Source organism: Macaca nemestrina, chromosome X (genome assembly GCF_043159975.1).
Source record: "Macaca nemestrina isolate mMacNem1 chromosome X, mMacNem.hap1, whole genome shotgun sequence".
Lineage (NCBI taxonomy): Eukaryota > Metazoa > Chordata > Mammalia > Primates > Cercopithecidae > Macaca > Macaca nemestrina.
Window position 1 is genome coordinate 116,136,423 of NC_092145.1, and position 21,877 is coordinate 116,158,299.

Below are 21,877 nucleotides of genomic sequence, written 5' to 3' on the forward strand. Positions count from 1 at the left end.
TGAGACTTTGTCTCAGAAAAAAGAAAACAGTATTGTATTAATATTAAATTTCTGATTTTAATTATTGTACTTCAGTTATATAAGAGACTGTCCTTATTCTTAGGAAATACACACTGAAGTGTTTAGGAATCAAGGGGCATGATATCTGCAACTTACTTTAAAATGTAAAAAACTATATATGGGGAAAATGACAAAATGAATGTGGTAAAATATAAAACAATTGGGAAATCTGGGGAAAGGATAAATGAGAGTTATTTGGACTGTTCTTGCAACTTCTTACTAGCTTGAAATTATTTCAATTTAAAAAGCAACAAGGAATTTTGAAAATGTTTGCAAGAACATGTAGGAGAATAACTGTTCTTTTGGAGCAGTAAAAGATTTTTGAATTCACATATAAGACACCAAACAGGCCAGGTGCAGTGGCTCATGCCTGTAATCCCAGCACTTTGGGAGGCCAAGGTGGGCAGATCACTTGAGGCCAGGAGTTCGAGACCAGCCTGGCCAACAAGGTGAAACCCCGTCTCTACTAAAAATACAAAAATTAGCCAGGTGTGGTGGTGCATGCCTATAATCCCAGCTACTCAGGAGGTTGAGGCAGGAGAATCACTTGAACCTAGGAGGCGGAGGTTGCGGTGAGCCTAGATCACACCATTGTACTCCAGTCTAGGTGACAGAATGAGATTCCATCTCAAAAAATAAAAAGTAAAATAAACCAAAAAACCCACCAACCATAACTGAAAGAATGATATATTTGAGTAAAATAAAATAACAAATTTATGTACAATAAAGAACTCTATATTGAAGTTAAAAGACAAACAACAATGAGAAAATATTTGCTATGCCTCGAATTAGTATCCAGATTATCTATCTATCTATCTATCTATCTATCTATCTATCTATCTAAAAAAAAAACTACAAATGACGGAAGAGAAAAATAAGCAAAGGATGTGAATAGCTGAGTCACAGGAGAAAGTAACAAGCATGGGAAAACATGACCAACTGTACTAGGAATTAGGGAGAAACAAAATAACAATAGTATACCATTCACACTTATTCAGATGATTATCCAAAATTATATAATTTGGTAATACCTATTGTTGAAAGGATGAACAGGGAAGGGGATTTTCTTAATTGGTTTATCTGTCTGGAGATCGTCTAGCAAAATCTAGTAAAACTGAAGGCATGCACTCAGATATGTATGTAATTCCATCTTTCAGTATGTGCCCTAGATTATTGCCAAAGGAACAGGCAGAGTTGCTCACTGCAGCATTGTTGGTAACTAGTGGAAAATTGGAAACAATTTAATTGTCATCAACAGATGAGAGCAGATAGTTAAACAATTTGTGGTATAATCATACAATGCATTTAAAATTAATGAACTCTACATGTGTTAATGTGTAGAAATCTCAATAACAGAATTTTATTATTATTATTATTTTCAAGACAGAGTCTTGCTCTGTTACCCAGGCTGGAGTGCAGTGGAGCAATCTCAGCTCACTGCAACCTCAGCCTCCCTGGTTCAAGCAATTCTCCTGCCTCAGCCTCCCAAGTAGCTGGGATTTACAGGCATGTGCCACCACACCCAGCTAATTTTTGTATTTTTAGTAGAAATGGGGTTTCACTATGTTGGCCAGGCTGGTCTCGAACTCCTGACCTCTTGGTCCGCCTGCCTTGGCCTCCCAAAGTGCTGGGATTACAGGCATGAGCCACCGCACTCGGCCTCAATAACAGAATCTTAGGCAAAAAAAAGCAAGTAGCAGAAATTTAGAATGTAAAATTTATAAACACAGAAACAATAATGGATATTGTTGATGAATATAAAAGGAGATACAGTCCCTGCCCTGGAGGAATTTGGGGGCATTTAAAGAAATGTCAAGTAAACAGGTGATTACAATGTAGTAGGATGAAAGCCACGATCAGAATAGACACCAAATACAGATGGAGGTGGCAGGAAGAAGGTGAAAGAATATACTGAAGAAATGACAATACCTTCCATGCCCCACTCCCACGCTGAATCAAGTCCTGAAAGACAAGAAGAGGTTACTTAGGTGAAAGATAGGAAGGAAGGGTGTTTCTAGACGATAGTGTTATTTGCAAAAGCCCCAGAGGAGAAACCGCAGAGCCTGATTTGGAAACTGCCAGTGGTTTCTCAGAGCTGGAGTAGATGGAGGAGGGGGCAAAGAAAGGGATGGAGGGCATTGGTAGGTGCCCCCTGACAAAGGGTCTTCAGACCAGGCTATAAGGAGTTTCACCGCCTTCTGAAGGCGGCGGGAAGGCTAGATTATTGAAGCAGAAGAGTAACAGTTGCATCATGAATTATAAAAACGACGGCTCTGGAGGCAAGATCAGTTAGTTTTTTTGTGTGTTTGTTTTTCTTTTTAAAGAAGAAAACCAGACAAGAAACAATGGGATCGCAGCTGAAATAGACGAGGTGCTGACTGAGAGAGAGTATCGAGTCCAACCTTTAGGGCTTCAGGGAGGGATTAGAGGTAGATGTTGGGAGAGGAGGTTCCTGGCTATCTTGGGGTGTACGATGGAGTGACAGGGCTTGCGTTTTGTGACACCTGACTCTGCCCCTGGCCACCCCTGATTGGACCTTACAAACGTTTAGTTCAAATACAAAAATGGGCCGGACACGGTGGCTCATACCTGTAATCCCAGCACTTTGGGAGGCAGAGGCGGGAGGGCTGCTTGAGCCCAGGAGTTCGAGATCGGCCTGGGCAACATAGTGAGACCTTGTCTCAAAACAAAAACAAACAAACAAACAACAAATATAAAAATATCCAGAGGAAAAACTGAAGGCGGTGGTTACCATTACAACGCGTTTTCGTTAGGGGTATATGTGGCTTTAGAGTCATCTTGAACGTTTTAATTACAAAATAAAAGCTGAAGTCTATGCAACATAGGAAAACATCAACTTGTGTAACATCTCAGTGAGCACACGGGCGTCATATTATTTTCTGTACTTTGCTGTGTGTTTGAACCACATAGCAAAAAACTGTTGGCGACAAGAATTGGAAAAGCAAAGTACAAGAAAGGCTTTGAGTTCTATAAAGGGGTTAAACCAGAAAGCGGCGGGGGCAGGGAACAGTCAATCTTTGTGTGTGCACACTGCGTGTGCAGACAGGAGACTCCTCAGGAGACCAGGACCTGTCTGAGTGTGTGCGGGGATGAAGCGGGACGAGGGGAACTGGGGCGGAGGAGGAGGGGCGCGCCGCGGAGGTGCCCCCCCCCCCACAATTCTTCTCCCCACCCCCCCCCGCCCCTCCTCCCTCAGTGACGCCGCTTCCAGTCTCCAGGCAACGTGGGGGCCAAACAACGCGGCCGGGAGGCGGCCGCTGCCTGCCGGGCCCTCTCTTCTGGGACTCTCGATTTTCGGACGCTGAGCGCCATGGCCCTGCCTCTGCTGCCGGGCAACAGCTTCAACCGCAACGTGAGTAGGAAGGGCGTCCGAGGTCACAGCTCCGGGCTGGAGTCTGGGGTCCAGGCAGGGTCGTGGCGTGGCCACTTCCGCGGACTCTCCTGGAGACCCGATGCTGCTGCCCTGGGTTGGTGGCAACTTGGACCAAACTTAATAGGCTCCGTCTCCCATCTCTCCAACTGCATCTGAATGTTTTTCCTAATTTAGAAACATATATATAGACCCCTTATAGGTGACAGGACCCTCAAAGGTAACGAATAATAGTGACGATAACCATTGCGGGTTTAATGTGTGCCAGGCGCTGTGCTTTAATCACCTTATGCAGCATCCAGTGTCCCAACAGCCCTTTGAATTAGGTAGTTTTTATTCCCAGTTACTATTGAGGAAACTGAGGCACAGAGCTACACAGTCTCAGTGGTGAAGCTGGGTTTCTTTCAAACAACCTTGTCTCCACAGCCCAGAAGCCTAATCATTATCCCCCGTATCCTGTGTGAAAAAAGATACCATTTCAATTATCAAATCTAAGAAATTTGGCACTTATCAAGAGGGGTAGGTGGCAGATAAGACTGGCAGCCTGTAAAGTTTACTCCCAAACTTTATAGAGACAGGCACCCAAACTTGGAGGGATTTTTTTTTCCCTCTATTTATAATGGGGAGGTTGGGAGGGGTTCATTTCTTCTTCTTTTTTTTTTTTTTTTTTTTTTTTTGAGACGGAATCTCACTCTGGAGGCTGGAGTGCAGTGGCCGGATCTCGGCTCACTGCAACCTCCACCTCCCAGGTTCAAGCGATTCTCCTGCCTCAGCCTCCTGAGTAGCTGGGATTACAGGTGCCCGCCACCACACCCGGCTAATTTTTGTGTTTTTAGTAAAGATGGGGTTTTACCATGTTAGCCAGGGTGGCCTCAAACTCCTGACCTCAAGTGATCTGCCCGCCTCGGCCTCCCAAAGTGCTGGGATTACAGGCTGAGCCACCGCGCCTGTCCTGGAGGGGTTCATTTCAAAAGAACATGAACGTACAGAACAAAGCAACACAACACAAAAAGCCCTGAGCATGAAAGAACTTTTGACAATAAATAGCACCTCATTTAAACGACAGAAGGAAAATGATTCAGGCTTTTGTTTATACTGGTTACTACTCTTCACTTGGGTCAGCCATCTGTGTCTGCAGGAAAAGCTAATTCCCAATTAGATGGGAGGGAATTAGATGGAGCCACTCAAAGCAATTGTGTAAACCTTTGATAACTTTAGAAAGCAGGCAGCAGATTGAAGTACTTGACTTTATAGTTTCCAAACAGTGTCTGTATCTAAGTTGTTGGCCCTAAAGTACCAGTTTTCTTTGTAGCTTCAGGTCATTGAATTCTGACCCCCACATGTCTGGTCAGTCCAACTTTGAACACTGATTTGTGCATTTCTTGGTTGATGGGTAGAGGCTGGCCTTCCAGCATAGCATTGTCCTTTGGTAAGTTTAAGCCAGCCACGCAAATAAGAAAGGTCCCTGAGAGACGGCACATGAAAACAGATCCCAGAAGTAAAGAAGCATGCTGTGTAAAAGTAATTTTAATAAAAAACGAAAGTAAAGCCTACAGCTTTTTGCCCAGCAACACTCTGATTACCAATGCCTGCCTCCTGCAGAAGTATTATAGCTCTCACGTGCAGTGATTAAGGATGGGAAGGAAAAACAGTGGATGGATGAGATATTTATAAATCTGCAAGGTTCTGAGTGTATTTTTGCTTTTTAAAAAACTTTTAAGATCATGAAGTACAACACATATACAGAAAGATGCACAATGGATGATCACAAAATGAACATCAAGAAATTAAATATGGGGGCTGGGCACGGTGGCTCACGCCTGTAATCCCAGCACTTTGGGAGGCAAAGGTGGGAGGATCCCTTGAGCCCAGGAGTTGGGGACCAGCCTGGGCAATATAGTAAGAACTCGTCTCTACAAAAAATTGAAAACATTAGCCAAGCATGGTGGCACATGCCTGTAGTCCCAGCTACTCAGGAGGCTGAGGTAGGAGAATCACTTGAGCCTGGGAGGTTGAGGCTGCAGTGAGCTATGATTGCATCACTGCACTCCAACCTGGGCAACAGAGCCAGACCCTGTCTCAAAAAAAAAAATAAAAATAAAATAAAATATTACCTGTTCTCCAAAAATACCACCCTTGACTGGGGCTGCTAGATTTAGCAAATAAAAATACACATCTTAAATATCGCATGGAACCTGTTTATGGGAAAGGATTATTGTTTACCAAATTTAACTGAGCATCTTGTATTTTATGTAACAACTCTACCTATGAACCTTTCTGTTCATTACGCCTTCCCTGCTCTCCAAATGTAACCACTGTTCTGGCTCCTATCACTATAATTAGGTTTTGCTTGCCTTTGAACCTTTTATCAATGGAAATGTTTGGTGTTTATTCTTTTGTGACTGGCTTTTTTAGCTCAACAGTATGTTCGTTAGATTTGTCCATGTGGCTGTCTGTAGAGGTAGTTTGTACATTTTTATTACTCTGTAGTATTGCATTGTATGATTTTCACATCATTTATATATACATTTTACTCCTGATAAATATTTGGCTTGTTTGGGGTTGTTAAGAATAGTTTTACTGTGACTATTTTTGTTCGTGTCTTTTGGTAGGATTGCTAGATCATGCAGTATTCATATGTTCAGCTTTAGTGGATGCTGTCAAAGTGATTATACTACTTAAATTCCCACCAACATTTTATGTTCCTGTTGCTCCACATTCTAACACTAGGTATTGTTAGTCTTTTAAATTTTAGATTTTTTGGTTGGTGGGTATAGCAACTCTTTGCAGTTACAATCTGTACTTCCTGATTCCTAATGAAATTGAGCATGTTTTACACATTTATTGGTCATTTGTATGACCATTTATTGGTCACTACTTTTTTTTTTTAGACAGATTGTTGCTCTGTTGCCCAGGCTGGAGTGCAATGGCGCAATCTCGGCTCACCGCAACCTCCGCCTCCCAGTTTCAAGCGATTCTCCTGCCTCAGCCTCCCGAGTAGCTGGGATTACAGGCATGCGCCATCACGCCTGGCTAATTTTTTTTTTTAAATTTTTTAGTAGAGACACAGTTTCACCACGTTGGCCAGGCTGGTCTTGAACTCCTGACCTCAGGCGATCTGCCTGCCTCAGCCTCCCAAAGTGCTGGGATTACAGGTGTGAGCCACGGTGACTGGCTTTATTTGTATGACCATTTATTGGTCATTACTTTTTTATGTAGCACCTACTTATCGCTTGTCTAATTTTTACTGGGTGGTTTGCCTATTTCTTAGTGATTTGTAGAACTTATATATATAAATTTTGGATATTTTCTTGTCTGTGGTTGGCCTTTTCCCTCTCTTAATGATGTTTTTGATGAATAATTTTTAGAAAAGATCACTCTCCGCGTCTCTGCAGAGCCACTTTGTCAAAAATCAAACATCCATCTACGTGTGGGTCTACTTCTAGACTCATGAGTATTTAAAACATTTATTTACTTTGTGCCTGAGAACAATGGGAGTGGGCGTGTGTGCGTGTGCGTATGTGCATGTGTAATAGAGAATGACAGTACCTTGGACTGTCTGTCATTCAACAAATCAGTATCTATTTATTTCTTGAGTATCCTAGTATGTGCCAAAATTAGGTGATTGCATTTAAAAAATTGTTACACTAGCCTTGGTACTAAATGTACTATGTGTTTCCCACAAATTAATATTTTGAAAACTTGTACTTAGTTAAAAGATTGGATGTTCTCTGGCATAGAATGGTCAGAAAGTCAGTAAAGCCATATCTCGCCTTTTAATCCCCCCCCCCACCCCTGCTTGCTGAATTAAATTACCGAGTGAAAAACCTTGGCCTCCTGTAGATAGCATAATTACTTGGCTGTTTGGATTTAAAATTATAACACAGCTAACTTTTATTGCTTTTCCATATAAATTGAAAAGGAACTTATGTGCCCCTTACTTAGCTGCCAGTGGTCAGTCATAAGCAATAGATTGATTTCTGTCCACGGCTAGATGATATGCAACCTATATTTCTCTCTCTGAAATACAAGAAGTATTGTGCCTTCTAAAATATGAACATTTGTACCTTTGATGACATTAGAATTATTTTGATATAAGTTGAAAACCTTAGGGAAATATCACAACTAAATTCCAGATACACCGTATCTTTTTTCCGACAATTTCCATGCTGAACTTGTATTGAGCAAGAGAATCTTGGGCATATTATTAAAATTGAAAATATTAAAATTAAAAGGGACATTTCCAGCCAAAGCCAAAAATCCTTTCTACAGTATTTTGGACAGATGATTGTGTGGCCCATCCTGATCCTGAGTGTCTCTAATGAATGATGAGGAGTTCACTCTTTCTGCTTTTTTTTTTTTTTTGAGACGGAGTCTCGCTCTGTTGCCCAGGCTGGAGCGCAATGGTGCCATCTCGGCTCACTGCAACCTCTGCCTCCCAGGTTCAAGCGATTCTCCTGCCTCAGCCTCCTGAGTAGCTGGGATTACAGGCGTGTGCCACCATGCCTGGCTAATTTTTGTATTTTTAGTAGAGTTGGGGTTTTACCATGTTGATCAGGCTGGTCTCGAACTCCTGACCTCAGGTGATCCACCCTCCTCAGCCTCCCAAAGTGCTGGGATTACAGGCATGAACCACTGTGCCCGGCCGCTCTTTCTGCTTTTAATGAAGCTACCTTGACACCATCTTAGGAGGGTTTGCTGTAAATAGCCCACCATCTAATTTGTAGTGAAGCAAAGTCCTCCTTAAGAAGAAAGAAAACATATTTGAATTCACAGCAATTAAAAAAAAAATAATAAGAATGTAATGAATCATGACCAGCATTTGGTTTTTTTTTGGTTTTGTTTTGTTTTTTTTTTGAAAAGGAAGAAAGAAAAAGAAGAGAGTGGGACAGAATAAAGAATTAGAGTGTATTATGCTTGACAAGAGTTAAGTGTTTCACGGACTTTTTTGTCTTTCCTGTGTGTGCTTGTGTATGTATGTGAACTGGCCTGCACTGAAATATGCCTGTTACTGTGGTTGTGCAATCAGTGTTTGAAAAACATTCTCATTTGAACCACCTCCATCTTTTTTTTTTTTTTTTTTTTTTTTGCGATAGGGTCTTGCGCTTTCTCCCAGGCTGGGGTGATCTTGCAGTGGCAAGATCACAGCTCACAGTTCACTGCATGCAGGCTCAATCTCCCGGGCTCAAGACATTTTCCCACCTCTGTTGCCACAGTAGCTGAGACTACAGGCATGCACCACCATACCCAGCTAATTTTTAAAATTATTATTGGTAGAGATGCGGTCTTACTCTATTGTCCAGACTGGGCAATTCTGATTTAAATTTAGATCTTCAGCTTCTTTCAAGGTCAGATCTCATCTCTCACCCTTCAAAGAGCCTTGTCAGCCTTTCTCAATATATTTTTAAAAATGTTTTGAGGTAAATTTCATGTAACATGAAATTAACCACTAACTATTTAAAATTATACAATTCAGTGGTACTTAGTACATTCACACTGTTGTGCAACAACTAACACCTCTAACTAGTTTCAAAACATTTTCATCACCTCAAATCTCAATCTTTTTACCCTGGAGGAGTCTTTGAAATGATTTTCAGGTCTTAGAGAACTCCTGCATAAAACCTATATCTATAGTCCATGGTACATTAGCACAATCTGTGATAATAAATATATAATTACATAACAAGATGTTCAACATTATAGCTATTAGGGAAATAAAAATAAAAATCAAGATGAGATACCACTGTATACCTATTAAAATGGCTAAAATCCAAAACACAATACTAATTGCTCACATGGATTTGGAATAACAGGAATTCTCACTCATTACTGGTGGGAATGCGAAATGGTAATTTCTCATAAAGTTAAACACCTGCCATATGGCCAGTTCCAAATTTATGTGAAATAAATAAATTCCTGTAAATAAGTCTGGGTTAAACTTGAAATAAGCACACATCAATTTCATTTTCAACTGGAATGAGAATATTGTAGCTATAACAATCCAATAATTATCTTTTTAAAGTAAAAAATGGTAGTTTTCTGTGAATCTCTTGATTTCAGCCAACTTATTTACCTTCTCTTTCCCTTTCTCACAAAGGGTATCAACCTTAAAGCAAGTGGGAATGTAATAGAGGAAACTTCAGGTTGTTTTATGGGTAAAATTTCCTACTTGATTTATTTTTCCTTTTTACCTTACCCAGGTAGGCCTAAAAGTTCTCTATAGTTTCTATTATAGAGGGTGCTATTGAGGAATGATATATGGTATATGGTATGGACAAGAGTGGTTTTCTCCCCTATTAAAAACTGAAAAGGACTTTTCACCAGCTTTTTTGAGGGGGAAAAAAAAACACCCAAAACAGGTAGTTAAACTTAGCTTACATTTCTTTCCTTTTCATACATTCAAAAAACTTTTCAGTCAGCATAATGTAAACATGTTAAATAATTCAAGATTATTTCTGTTTATATCTAAGATGGAATTTAGTTTTTCAAAAAGTAGGCTAAGAGGATTTAATTTAAATAAAGGTTGTAAACTCATTGTAATTAATGCTGTTTTCAACATGAAAATGTATTGACAATGTTACATAATAAAGCTACTAAAACATATGACAAAGCATTATGAGTAAAAATATAACCTAAGATACAATTTTATACAAGACTTAAAAATTAAGTTCTTTTACTGACTGACATGATTGGGCTTAAATATAGGCAGTTACAAAACTATAATCTTGATTTCTTTATAGACCTGTATGTACATAAGAGTTATTTTTTAAAAGCTAAAAATAAATAATAAAATTTACCTCTCCACTCTGAAATCTATGTTTATATTTTGCCACATGAATAATTCCAGGTCAAACTTGAAATAAGCGCACATCAATTTCATTTTCAGCTGGAACGAGAAGATTTCTGGCCTTCTTTTCGATACCTGTTAAACAAGGAAAGCTTTGCTTGCATGTATAAGAAGTTGAAAATTATAGCAAAATGGTCATTGCTTTCCTGTGAATGGCAGGATACTTCCTTTTATGTAAATTTTGAACTGGCCATATGGTAGGTGTGTGTTTATCTTTATAAGAAATTACCATTTTGCATTCCCACCAGCAATGATTGAGAATTTCTGTTATTCCAAATCCTTGTAAGCAACTGGTATTGCCAATGTTTTGGATTTTAGCCATTTTAATAGGTGTATAGTGGTATCTCCTTTTTTTTGAGACTGAGTCTCACTTTGTCACCCATGCTAGAGTATAGTGGTGCGATCTTGGCTCACTGCAACCCTCTGCCTCCCAGGTTCAAGCGATTCTCCTGCCTCAGCCTCCTGAGTAGCTGGGATTACAGGTGTGTGCCACCACGCCCGGCTAATTTTTGTATTTTTGGTAGAGACAGGGTTTCACCATTTGGCCAGGCTGGTCTTGAACTCCTGACCTCAGGTGATCCATCTGCCTTGGCCTCCCAAAGTGCTGGGATTACAGGCCTGAGCCATCGCACCTGGCCCGATATCTCCTCTTGATTTTAATTTTTATTTCCCTAATGGCTATGATGTTGAACATCTTTTTATGTGCCTATTTCCCATCTGTATATCCCCTTTGGTGAAATGTCTGTTCGTATCTTCTACTCATTTTTAATTGGGGTGTTTCCTTACTGATGAGTTTTGAAAGTCATTTTTAATATATTCTGGATACAAGTTAGATTCAAGTCTATTATTGAATATATAGTCTGTAAGTATTTCGTTCCAGTCTATGGCTTGAATTTTCATCCTCTTAAAGCAAGGTTAAAAAATATGTACATATATTTAAGGATAAAATATAACATGAGTTCAAAAACTATTGTTTCCAATGCAAATTAAGGATTATAGGGTTTTTATTTAACTCCTTTGATTTTATATATTTACATGTAATCTTGCTCCATAAGTACATTAGCTGAATTACTTATCCTAACATAAATAAAAATATACAATCACATAATAATTTTTAATTAATAATACCATTATTAACAATTTGAGTTTTGAAAATAGTTTAAGATTTCTTTATAGCTATTTCTGTTGTGAGGGTATATCCCACCAGGAATGTATTGTCAAATTACTGGATTTTAGTTTCATTTAAATCATTGCTGTTAGTATGGTTAAGTTACCAGTTCAGTATCCAGTTAGGTTCATTTGTTTCATTGTGCTTTTGATTCTGAACTTTAAAAAAAGCATTTGTGTGGCCTCAAAGTCAAATTTGCAAACTAAGTTACTTTCAGAGAGCTCTAGCTTTTATTTGTCTCTTCAATCTTATTCTGTCCCTCTCTCCCTAATAACTTTAAAAAAAAACAAAAACCTTTATTTAGTTTGGGGTTATCCTCTTTCTCTTCTTCCTTCTTTCTTTTTTTTTTTTTTAGTTTTTAAAACAGCAAATTGTTAAATATATTCACATGTTCCCCTTTTATTCAATACATGGTAGCATAATCTACACAGTCTCTTGAACCTTGTTTTTTTCATTTTAACAGTGTATCTTGGCGATCACTTGGTAGTGGTATAGGTATATAGGGCTCTTCCTCATTTCTTTTTACAGTTACATAGTACTCCATTGTGTAGACTTACAAGTTTATTCAACCCATCCCCTTTTGGTGTACAGTTACATTATTTCCAGTTGTTTGTTATTATCCAATAATGTTGCAATAAATCGCCAAACTGTGCTTCAAAAGACACTATCAAAAAAGTGAAAAAGCAGCCGACAGTGTGGGAGGAAATATTTATAAAGCATATTATCTGATAAGGTACTAGATTCAGAATATGTAAAGAACTCTCAAAACTCAATAATAAAAAGACAAATAGGCAAGGTGTGGTGGCTCACCCCTGTAATCCCAGCACTTCGGGAGGCTGAAGTGGGTGGATCACCTGAGGTCAGGAGTTCGACACCAGCCTGACCAATGTGGAGAAACCCTGTCTCTACTAAAAATACAAAATTACCTGGGCGTGGTGGTGCATGCCTGTAATCCCAGCTACTCAGGAGGCTGGGGCAGGAGAATCACTTGAACCTGGGAAGCGGAGGTTGCAGTGAGCCAAGATCGCGCCACTGTACTCTAGCCTGGGCAACAAGAGTGCAACTTCATCTAAAAAAAAGAATAATAATAATCCAGTTTTGGTGGTATGGGATTGCTGGGCAGACAAAACAATTGATGTCTACTATGCCGGATCACAGGATGGTTTTGATATAATGAATTATGTTACTTTGTTCCCAGTACCTATTAAAATATCCTTGAAATTACATTATTTCAGATTGGGCCGCTTATTGAAGCTGCCATCCATACTTTGGAAATCACATATTCTATTACTATTCCTAAATGTTCATTTGAAGTTCAGAAATTAGAGTCTCTTTGCCTATTAGGATTCAAACACCTAATTTTGGTCACTGTGCATTCTGTACTGAACTTCATAGCTCTGTCACCTAGGGTACATTTGACTATAAGTGACAGAATACCTGACTAACAGTGATTTAAGCCAAACTTAATTTTCTCATATCATAAGAAGTTTAGAGGTGTAGCATTTTCAGATTTAGGCAGTGACTGATGAATGTCATAAAGAACTCAGGCTCTTTTTATCTCTGCATTCTGCCATCTTCAGAATACTGGCTTTTCTTTCTTAGGCTTGTGACCTCATAGTTGCAAAATAGTTGCCTCAGTTCCAGTCATCACAACTACATGTAACCATGTTCAAGACAAGCAGGAAGGAGAGGGAGGGGAAACAGCTCTTCTTATATGAGAAAATAAAATGTTTTCCAGGAGCCCCCCAATAGATTCCCTCCTTCCATCTTATTTGTTAAAATTGATGCACATGGCCATCCTTTGCTACAAGGAGTGCTGGGAAATTATCTTGATTTTTTTCACTATGTACTTTTGGAGATGGGAAAGGGAAAAGAGGGTTCACTAGTGGCTGTTAATAATGGCCAACAAACTTTGTATGCCACACCAGCCACAGACAATACCTGTGAGTCTGGTATTGTCAGACTTAGTAGTATCCCTTTCATTACAATTTCTTTGTGTTTTTAAATTATACAAGTAACACATGAGTATATCATCATTGCAAAGGATTCCAATAATACTGTTCTTTCTAAACTGTCTTCTTTTCCATAATGGAAAATAAGCCTAATACTCCGGTTAATCCAGCATGTTCACTCTCTGTCCTTTGGGTATACTTTGGACTTTTCCACTCAATTATTAGTTTGTTTGTCCCCTTGCCTGATAGCAGCATCCTCATGCCTCTTCCTCTTCCCATCTAGATCCTGACCTTCCCTCAAAACTTGGCTCTAATCCCCCCTCCTCATTAAAGCCTTCCCCAATCTTCTCAGCAGGAACCATCTGTCTACATAATCTTGCATGCTCATATTGCCCATTTACCGCCTTATTTCCTGTGTTGTGTTTTGTGTTCTTTATGTGTGATCATGGCAGTCCTCAGCTGACTAAGAAACTGTGATTGGTGGCTCTTTGGGTCATGTTCTCAGTGCCTTCCTTATACAAACCGGGTCCTTAATAGGTGATTGTCCATTGCTGCCTCTACCTGCAGCAACCATGGTTAAAACATAGACGGGAATAAACACAGCTCGGGGGAATCCTCTCTGGAATTAGTTTCCTGCTTATGTCTTCCGCTGCTGCTGTAGAACAAAATAGTTCTTATTTTAGCAATAGTGAATATAAAGGACAAAGAGTCATTTGTTTTTGTGGCTTAAATAGGAGATAAGCCTCTCAGGATACATGGTTTATACACAGCAGCCAGGGCAATATGAAGATGTCCCTATCTAAATTGTGACTCAAAGCCTCTCTGTGGCCTCTTGTGCCATGCGGAGGGATATTTTTCTCTCTCTTATTGGCATCCAGTTTGGGTTTTCCTGGAAGCAGCAGGTTTGTCTGTGCATATTCATCAGTCAGGACTCCTAAGGAGACCATTCTCCCCACAGTAGGATTCCAGCTATGCTAATGGTACAGATGTAAAGGGATTTCTTAGGCCATTTCCTGGGGGAGTTTATTCTGTTTTTACAGTTGCAGAAAGGGCAGAGCCAACTTCTTCCAGAGGGGGATTCCCTAAAGCAAAGGGCATTTTTATTTCCCCATTACCCAGGCCCCTGGGTGCTCAAATTCTACCTGGCAACTCCAGTGTGGCAAAGTGACCAGCTTGACCAGCTGAAGGCTAAACAAATTATTTGCTTTCCTAATGGTATGTTTGACATCCCAAAGGAGGGAATGGTCAAAACCGCTAGATCTTTTTCGGGGTGTGAGGTCGGGGGGAGTTTAGGTCAATTGCATGGTTTAACTGTAATTTAGATTACCTTTTCTTCTTCATATGAATTTGGTAATTGAAACACTGTTCTGTCAGATTCAAGCAGAGATGTTTGTTCAATCAGTTACAGGACTATTTCCATATCATTTCGGTTAGAGTTTAGTCATTTGTTGCTCAACTATGTTCAGACCTAAACTTTATAAAAGGCATGTGAGTAGAGCCTCTCCTAGTGACCAAGGAAAGTGGACCTTCTCTTTTCTTTTTTTTAAATTGAAAATTTTAAAAAATTTTAAATCCTTTTTTTATTGAGATAATTGTAAATTAACATGTAGATTCACTTAAGAAAGAATACAAAGAGGTCCTATTTACCCCTCACCCCATTTACCCCAATGGTAACATTTTTATTTTCTTTTCTTTTTGTTTTTAGGATAGGGTCTTGCTCTGTCACCCAGTCTGGAGTGCAGTGGCATGATCATAGTTCACTACACCCTCGACCTCCCTGGATTAATCGATCCTCCCACCTCAGCCCCTTGAGTAGCTGGGACCGCAGGTGCACACTACCACACCTGGCTAATTTTTTAAAATTATTTTTTCTAGAGTTGGAGGGTCTTGCTATGTTGCCCAGGCTGGTCTCGAACTCTTGGACTCAAGCAATTTGTCTGCCTCGGCCCCCCGAAGTGTTGAGATTACAGGTGTGAGCCACTGCGTCCAGCTCATTTTTCAAAGCTATGGTATAATATCACAATCAGTATCTTGACATTGATATACTCCACTGATCTTATTCAGATTTCCTCAGCTTTACTTGTATTTATTGGTATGTTTGTATGTGTGTATTTAGTCTATACATTTCATCACATGTGTAAGTTTTTGTGGCTACTACCACAATAAAGGTATAAAACAGTCTTATCACCATGGGGATTCCTCACGTTATCCTTTTATAACCACACCTCACTCCCTTCCACCAACTTCCCCAACCCTACCATTCCTAACCCCTGGCAACAACGAATCTGTTTTCCATTCTAAAATTTTGCTATTTCAAAATGTTACATAAATGGAGTCATAAAGTATGTACCTTTTGGAATTGTTTTTTTCCACTTGGTATGAGTCCCTGGGGATTTATCCAGTTGTTGTGTGTATCGACTGTTCGTTCATTTTTACTACTGAGTAGTAGTTCATGTATGTATCACAATTTCTTTACATTTGCCTTTAGAAGGACATTGGGGCTATTTCTAGTTTTTAGCTATTATGAATAAAGCTGCTGTGAAGATGTATGTACAGGCTTTTGTGTGAGCATACATTTTCATTTCTCTAGGATAAGAGCTCAAGAGTGCAATTGCGTGTTATTTGATGCTTACATGTTTAATTTTACAAAAAGACTATCAAACTATTTTTGAGAGCAAATTACCATTTTACATTCCCAACAATATGAGTAATCTAATTTCTTTGCACCCTGGTCAGCATTTAGTGTTGTCACTATTTTTATTTTAGCTGTCTGATAGGTATGTAGTGATATCTCATGGTGGGTTTAGTTGGCATTTCTCTGATGGTTAATGAATTGAATATCTTTTCTTTTTTTTTTTTTTTTTTGAGACGGAGTCTCGCTGTGTCTCCCAGGCTGGAGTGCAGTGGCGTGATCTCGGCTCACTGCAAGCTCCGCCTCCCGGGTTCACGCCGTTCTCCCGCCTCAGCCTCCCAAGTAGCTGAGACTACAGGCGCCCGCCACCACGCCCGGCTAGTTTTTTGTATTTTTAGTAGAGACGGGGTTTCACCATGTTAGCCAGGATAGTCTCGATCTCCTGACCTCGTGATCCACCCGCCTCGGCCTCCCAAAGTGCTGGGATTACAGGCTTGAGCCACCGCGCCCGGCGAATATCTTTTCATGTGCTTATTTGTCATTTGTATATCCAGCTAAGTGAAATGTCTGTTTATGTCTGTTTATGTCTTAGCACACAGTGCTAAGATTACAGGTGTGAGCCACTGTGCCTGGCCTCCTGTGTTGTTGTTGTTTTTTTCTAAAGGATTTATAGTTTTACATTTTATATTTAAGTCTGTGATCTGCCAGGCATGGTGGCTCATGCCTATAATCCCAGCACTTTTGGAGGCTGAGGTGGGAGGATTGCTTGAGGCCAGGAGTTCAAGACCAGCCTGGGCAACATAAGGGGACTTTGACTCTACAAAAATGATAATACAAAAAAAGCCCCGTGTGGTGGCGTGCAGCTGTGGTCCCAACTACTTGGGAGGCTGAGGTGGGAGGATGGCTTGGGCCTGAGAGATGGAGGCTGCAGTAAGCTGTGGTCACACTACTGTACTCCATCATGGGGGACAGTGTTTGACCCTGTCTCAAAAAACAAAAAGTCTTTGATCCATTTTAAGTTAATTTTTATTTAAGGTGTGAGATTTAGGTCATGATGAACATTTTTGGCCTATGGGTGCCCAGTTGCTCAAGCACCATCTGTTGTAAAGGATATCAATCCTTCCATGGAATTACTTTTGAATCTTTTACAAAACCATTTGAGCATATTTGTGTGGGTTGTCTTTTGAGTTGTCTGTTCTGTTCCATTGGTCACTGTATCTATCCATCTGCCATTGCCACACAGTTTTTATTACTGTATCTGTATAGTAAACCTTAATATCAGGTTCAGTTCTTCCTCCCACTGTATTTTTCTTTGTCAAGGTTATTTGTCTTTTTTTGTTTTTCCTAATATATAAAGAAAATTACTCTTTAGATCACTTAATCTTATTCTGCTAAAAAAAAATTAAAAGATAGCTTTTAGAGACTGCATGCATTAGTTTGTAATGCTTTCTCCTGAAAGTAATGGAATACCTGACCAATAGAGGTTTAAACAAGCAGGGATTTATTTTTTTCACCAAGTAGGAAGTCTGGAGGTGTTACCAGTGGAGGGTGTCCAGCTTCTTGGCATTGTGAACAAAGAATTGGACAAAATGTACAAACAAAGCAAGGAAAGAACTAAGCAACAAAAGCAAAGATTTATTAAAAATGAAAGTAAACTCCACAGTCTGGGAGCGGGGGGAGCATAGGGGCTCAAGAGCCCCTTTACAGAATTTTCTGGGGTTTAAATACCCTCTAGAGGCTTCCCGTTGGTTACTTGACGTAGACCCTATATAAATGAAGTAGTGGCCCAGCAATCAGTTTGACTGGTTGGGAGAAGCAACCAATCAGAGACTGAAGTGAAGTTACAAAGGTTACACCCTATGCAAGCATCTGATTGGTTGTGGAAAGCAACCAATCAGAGTCTAAAGTGAAGTTACATAGTTACACTCCTATGCAGACTTTCTGCAATCAATCAGAGATACTTTTTGCTTTGTGCAGCCAATCAGATACTTTCAGTTTTCCATCTGCCATGCAGAAAAAGGTGGGGGTCGCAGGGGGATTGCAAAGGGAGTAGCCTCCCTTGGGTCCTTTTGTTACTTAGGTGTGGAAAGTTGTGGTTTTCCTTTTGATTTAGTTCTAAGAAGTCAGCGTGAATTAGCCTTAGGTTCCCTGCCTCCAGACCCTATTCTCTTGCCTCAGAGGTAGGTGGCTGCTGGCACATGTTTAGAGGCTCAATTTTGTCTCAGCCAGCATTTCTGCAATCTTGCCCATGATCCCAAGATGGCTGCTGCAGCTCCAGGGATCATGTATACATTTCAAGGCAAGAAGAGGTGAATGAGGGGAACGTGACCTGCATCTGTCCCTTGGCTCAAGGGAGCAAAAATCCTTCAGAGATTCCAAAACAGATTCCTAAAAAGAGGCTGAGGAAACAAGTGCAGTGTTTAGCTTTTTCTGGAGTTTTTAAATGGAGACTTGCAAGGGAGAAGGAATTTGGGAATGGCTGCACGAATCAGCTACAATGAGCCAGTGGTTTCAGCTTACTTTGGGGGAAATCTTTAGAATTCTCTTTATTGACTGGTGCCTTAAGTTCAGTTATTTAGAGAAAAAATATCAGAGCCTTGTGAGAAAGATTCTGCAGATCTCCAGATCTTATTGATTTAAATTTTGTTTTTCACTCTACTGATTTAAATATGTTATTAAATATATAAAATCAATCTTATTGTTATTTTGAGTTGATGGCTAAGAATCATGAGCACAACACTTTTTCAAGTTAGTTTTAGAAAGAGAGGAAATTAGCTTAAAAAATGTTTGAGGTTTTCTTTGGTGTGCCTTTTTAATTTGCACATTTAGGGTTAGTTTTTGAGTGATTTAGCTTAATTAATAAGTAATGATGGCTTTCACGCTCTTATAGTCTTACACTGTCAGATCCCACTATACCTGAGGCGATTTTGTTATTTTCTCTGGGAGGTTCGCAGTATCTGCTGAATGACTTTTTCTTCTCCATAAAAGTAAAGAAAAAAAGAAAAGAGAAAATGAACTTTTAAAATAAATATTAGATGAAGGAGGAAAAAACCCCACACTATTCACAGAATAGGAGCAAATTAGTCCAGAACCTGATCAGACAGAAATATCTAAGAATGATAGTTTTAGATAATTCTGTATCAAATTTTCTATTAACCTAAAAAAAGAAAAATAAGTTTTGTTAATGTTTATTGCAATATTAAATATTAACTGTCTCTCTTCAGTTCCCAAATTTCCAGTAACTGCTGGTGACTATAGAGGAATTTCTACAGAACTCTCTTTTAATACTTCCCCAGCTTTTAAGAGATTGAGTCTAGATCCAATTATTTGGTCTATTTCCTCCCTTCTGGGTCATGGTGGATGTTTTGGCTGTTATATTTGCCAAAAGCAAAAGTAACAGTTCAACCCTGATGACTTAAGCAAGGAGACATCTATTACTTTTCTCAAAAAAGTACAAAGAATATGAGGCCTAATGCTTAAGGGCTCAGGTGTTGGATTTGCATTCCTGGATTCACCACTTAATACTAGTTGAGTGACCTTGGGCAAATTACTAAAACTCTGTCTCTCAGAATCCCCATCTAGGCTGGGCACAGTGGCTCACACCTGTAATCCTAGCACTTTGGGAGGCCGAGGTGGGCAGATTGCTTGAGCCCAGGAGTTTGAGACCAGCCTGGTCAACATGGTGAAACCCCGTCTCTACAGAAAATACAAAAATTAGCCAGGCGTAATGGCATGCATCTGTAGTCCCAGCTACTCAGGAGGCTGAGGTGGGAGGATTGCTTGAGCCCAGGAGGTTGAGATTGCAGTGAGCCACGATTGTGCCACTGCACTCCAGCCTGGGCTACAGAGTGAGACCCTGTCTCGAAAAGAAAAAGTCAGACTCCTCATGTATAAAATGGGGATGACAATAGAATATACTCATAGATTTTCTCTCTGAGGATTAAGAGCATTTTTAAAAATTTGCATATCTCATTTATTAATGAGGTTAACTATATTTTAGTATGTTTATTGGCTATTTCCATTTCCTTTTTTTGTGAAGTGCCTTTTGAAATCCATTGCTCCTTTTTCTGTTGGGTTTTCCCTTTTTTAGTGTACATATATGTGAGATAAAGAGTGGTATTTCCATATGTGTATACAATGTGTAATGAGCAAATCAGGCATATTTATCACCTCAAATATTTATCATTTCTTTGTGTTGAGAACACTCAAAATCCTCTTTTCTAGCATTTTGAAAATATATAATAAATTATAATTAAATATATTCACCCTACAGTGCTACAGAACACTAGAACTCATTTCATCTATCTACTGTAATTTATCTGTTATCCAACCTCTCCCCACCTCCTCTTCTTCCCCTTTCCAACCTTTAATACTCCCAATGATTAAGAGAATTTAATGTGGCTGGACATGGTGGCTCACTCCTGTAATCCTAGCACCTTGGGAGGCCGAGGTGAGCAGATCACTTGAGCCCAGGAGTTCAAGACCAGTCTGGGCAACATGGTGAAATCTCGTCTCTACAAAAATTACAGAAATTAGCAGGGTGTGGTAGTGTGCACCTGTAGTCCCAAGCTACTCAAGAGGCTGAGGTGGGAGGATAGCTTGAGCCCAGGAAGTCAAGGCCGCAGTGAGCTGTGATCACGCCACCGCACTCCAGCCTGGGTGCCAGAGCAAGACCCTGTCTCAAAAAAAATAAATAAATAAAAATTAATGCTTCTAAAGTACTTAGAGCAGTGCTACAATTGTTAGCTATTATGGCAACAGAAATGACATTTATATTTGCTTATCTAGCTCATGGTGGTCCTAGTAAGCTGTCCCATTCTTACCAAGCACCTCACTCTACCTGCCTTTGTCCTGTGGTTGTCAAGCATCTGGGCTTTTGAGTGTAGCCTAGAAAGAAACAAGAGACTGCTGTGCTGGGGTTCTAAAACCGAGGTTGCAAACAGATCAAGAGCTCCTAATGTAGATGACTATAGCCAGCTTCTCAGTTTGGATTAACTTTACGGTTTCTGTAGCGGCCTTGATAACTAACTGATTAATCAACTTATGCATGTAATAAAATTGCCCTTCCAATTTTTAGCAGCGAGGAAGGGGTGCTGATATTAGCTTTTAATTTGATATGAAGCAGAGTCTGGATTTGGCTGCCACCTTTCCAACAGTGGTAGAATGGGAATCAGGGAGTTGAGATGCCAAGGGGCACTGATCTAGGATCTAGGAATAGTTATGTTCCTAACTTTATCATTTGCTAAGACATTTGCTAATTTCCTTGAATTGAGACTGAGTACCAATTCACAGTCACTATGGCAAAGGTTAGGTTGCCATGCCATCTTAAGAGGCTATAATGGCAAATCTCAAGCTTGTATATGTGTGTGGGGGTGTAGGGCTGTGGGGCAAACATTTTAAACAAGTGCTCTATGGACTGTTACATCATATCAAACAAATTCTCAACATGTTAGTTTCTAAGGTATAGAATTCTGAATTGAAATCTCAAGCTAATACTCTAATAGTGCAAAAATGGAGTTTTGCATGCTATGTCAATTAGAATAACAATAGCAATTGGCATCACTGAACTTAAAAAAAGTGTGTGTGTGTTTTGTTGTTTTGAGTTTGTGTGAATTCACAACTCACAAGCCAAGAGTTTTGGAGAGGTTTTAGCAATAGTTCCTTTCATGCTAAAAACATTGTTTTAAATAATTAGGTGTGGCTGATTTTATTTTATTTAGCACGAGAATTGGAAATATTTAACAAGTATCTGGATAATACTCTTTGGGTGGAGAATTTGCTCATAAATTTAGCAGCAACTTGGTTGAATGAACTGCATTCTGACTTT

General features: G+C 39.7%; 1 protein-coding gene across 1 annotated transcript in view; it reads left to right on the forward strand.

Moving 5' to 3' along the window:
* Positions 1 to 3,286: 3,286 nt before the first annotated feature.
* The window catches only part of LOC105463430 (EF-hand domain containing 2), a 197,036-nt gene continuing 178,445 nt past the window's right edge, over positions 3,287 to 21,877 (forward strand). The window contains exon 1 of the mRNA XM_071089226.1: positions 3,287 to 3,433. Within this exon, the coding sequence (XP_070945327.1) occupies positions 3,392 to 3,433 (42 nt within the window). The 5' untranslated portion in view covers positions 3,287 to 3,391. The remainder of the gene's footprint in view (positions 3,434 to 21,877) is intronic.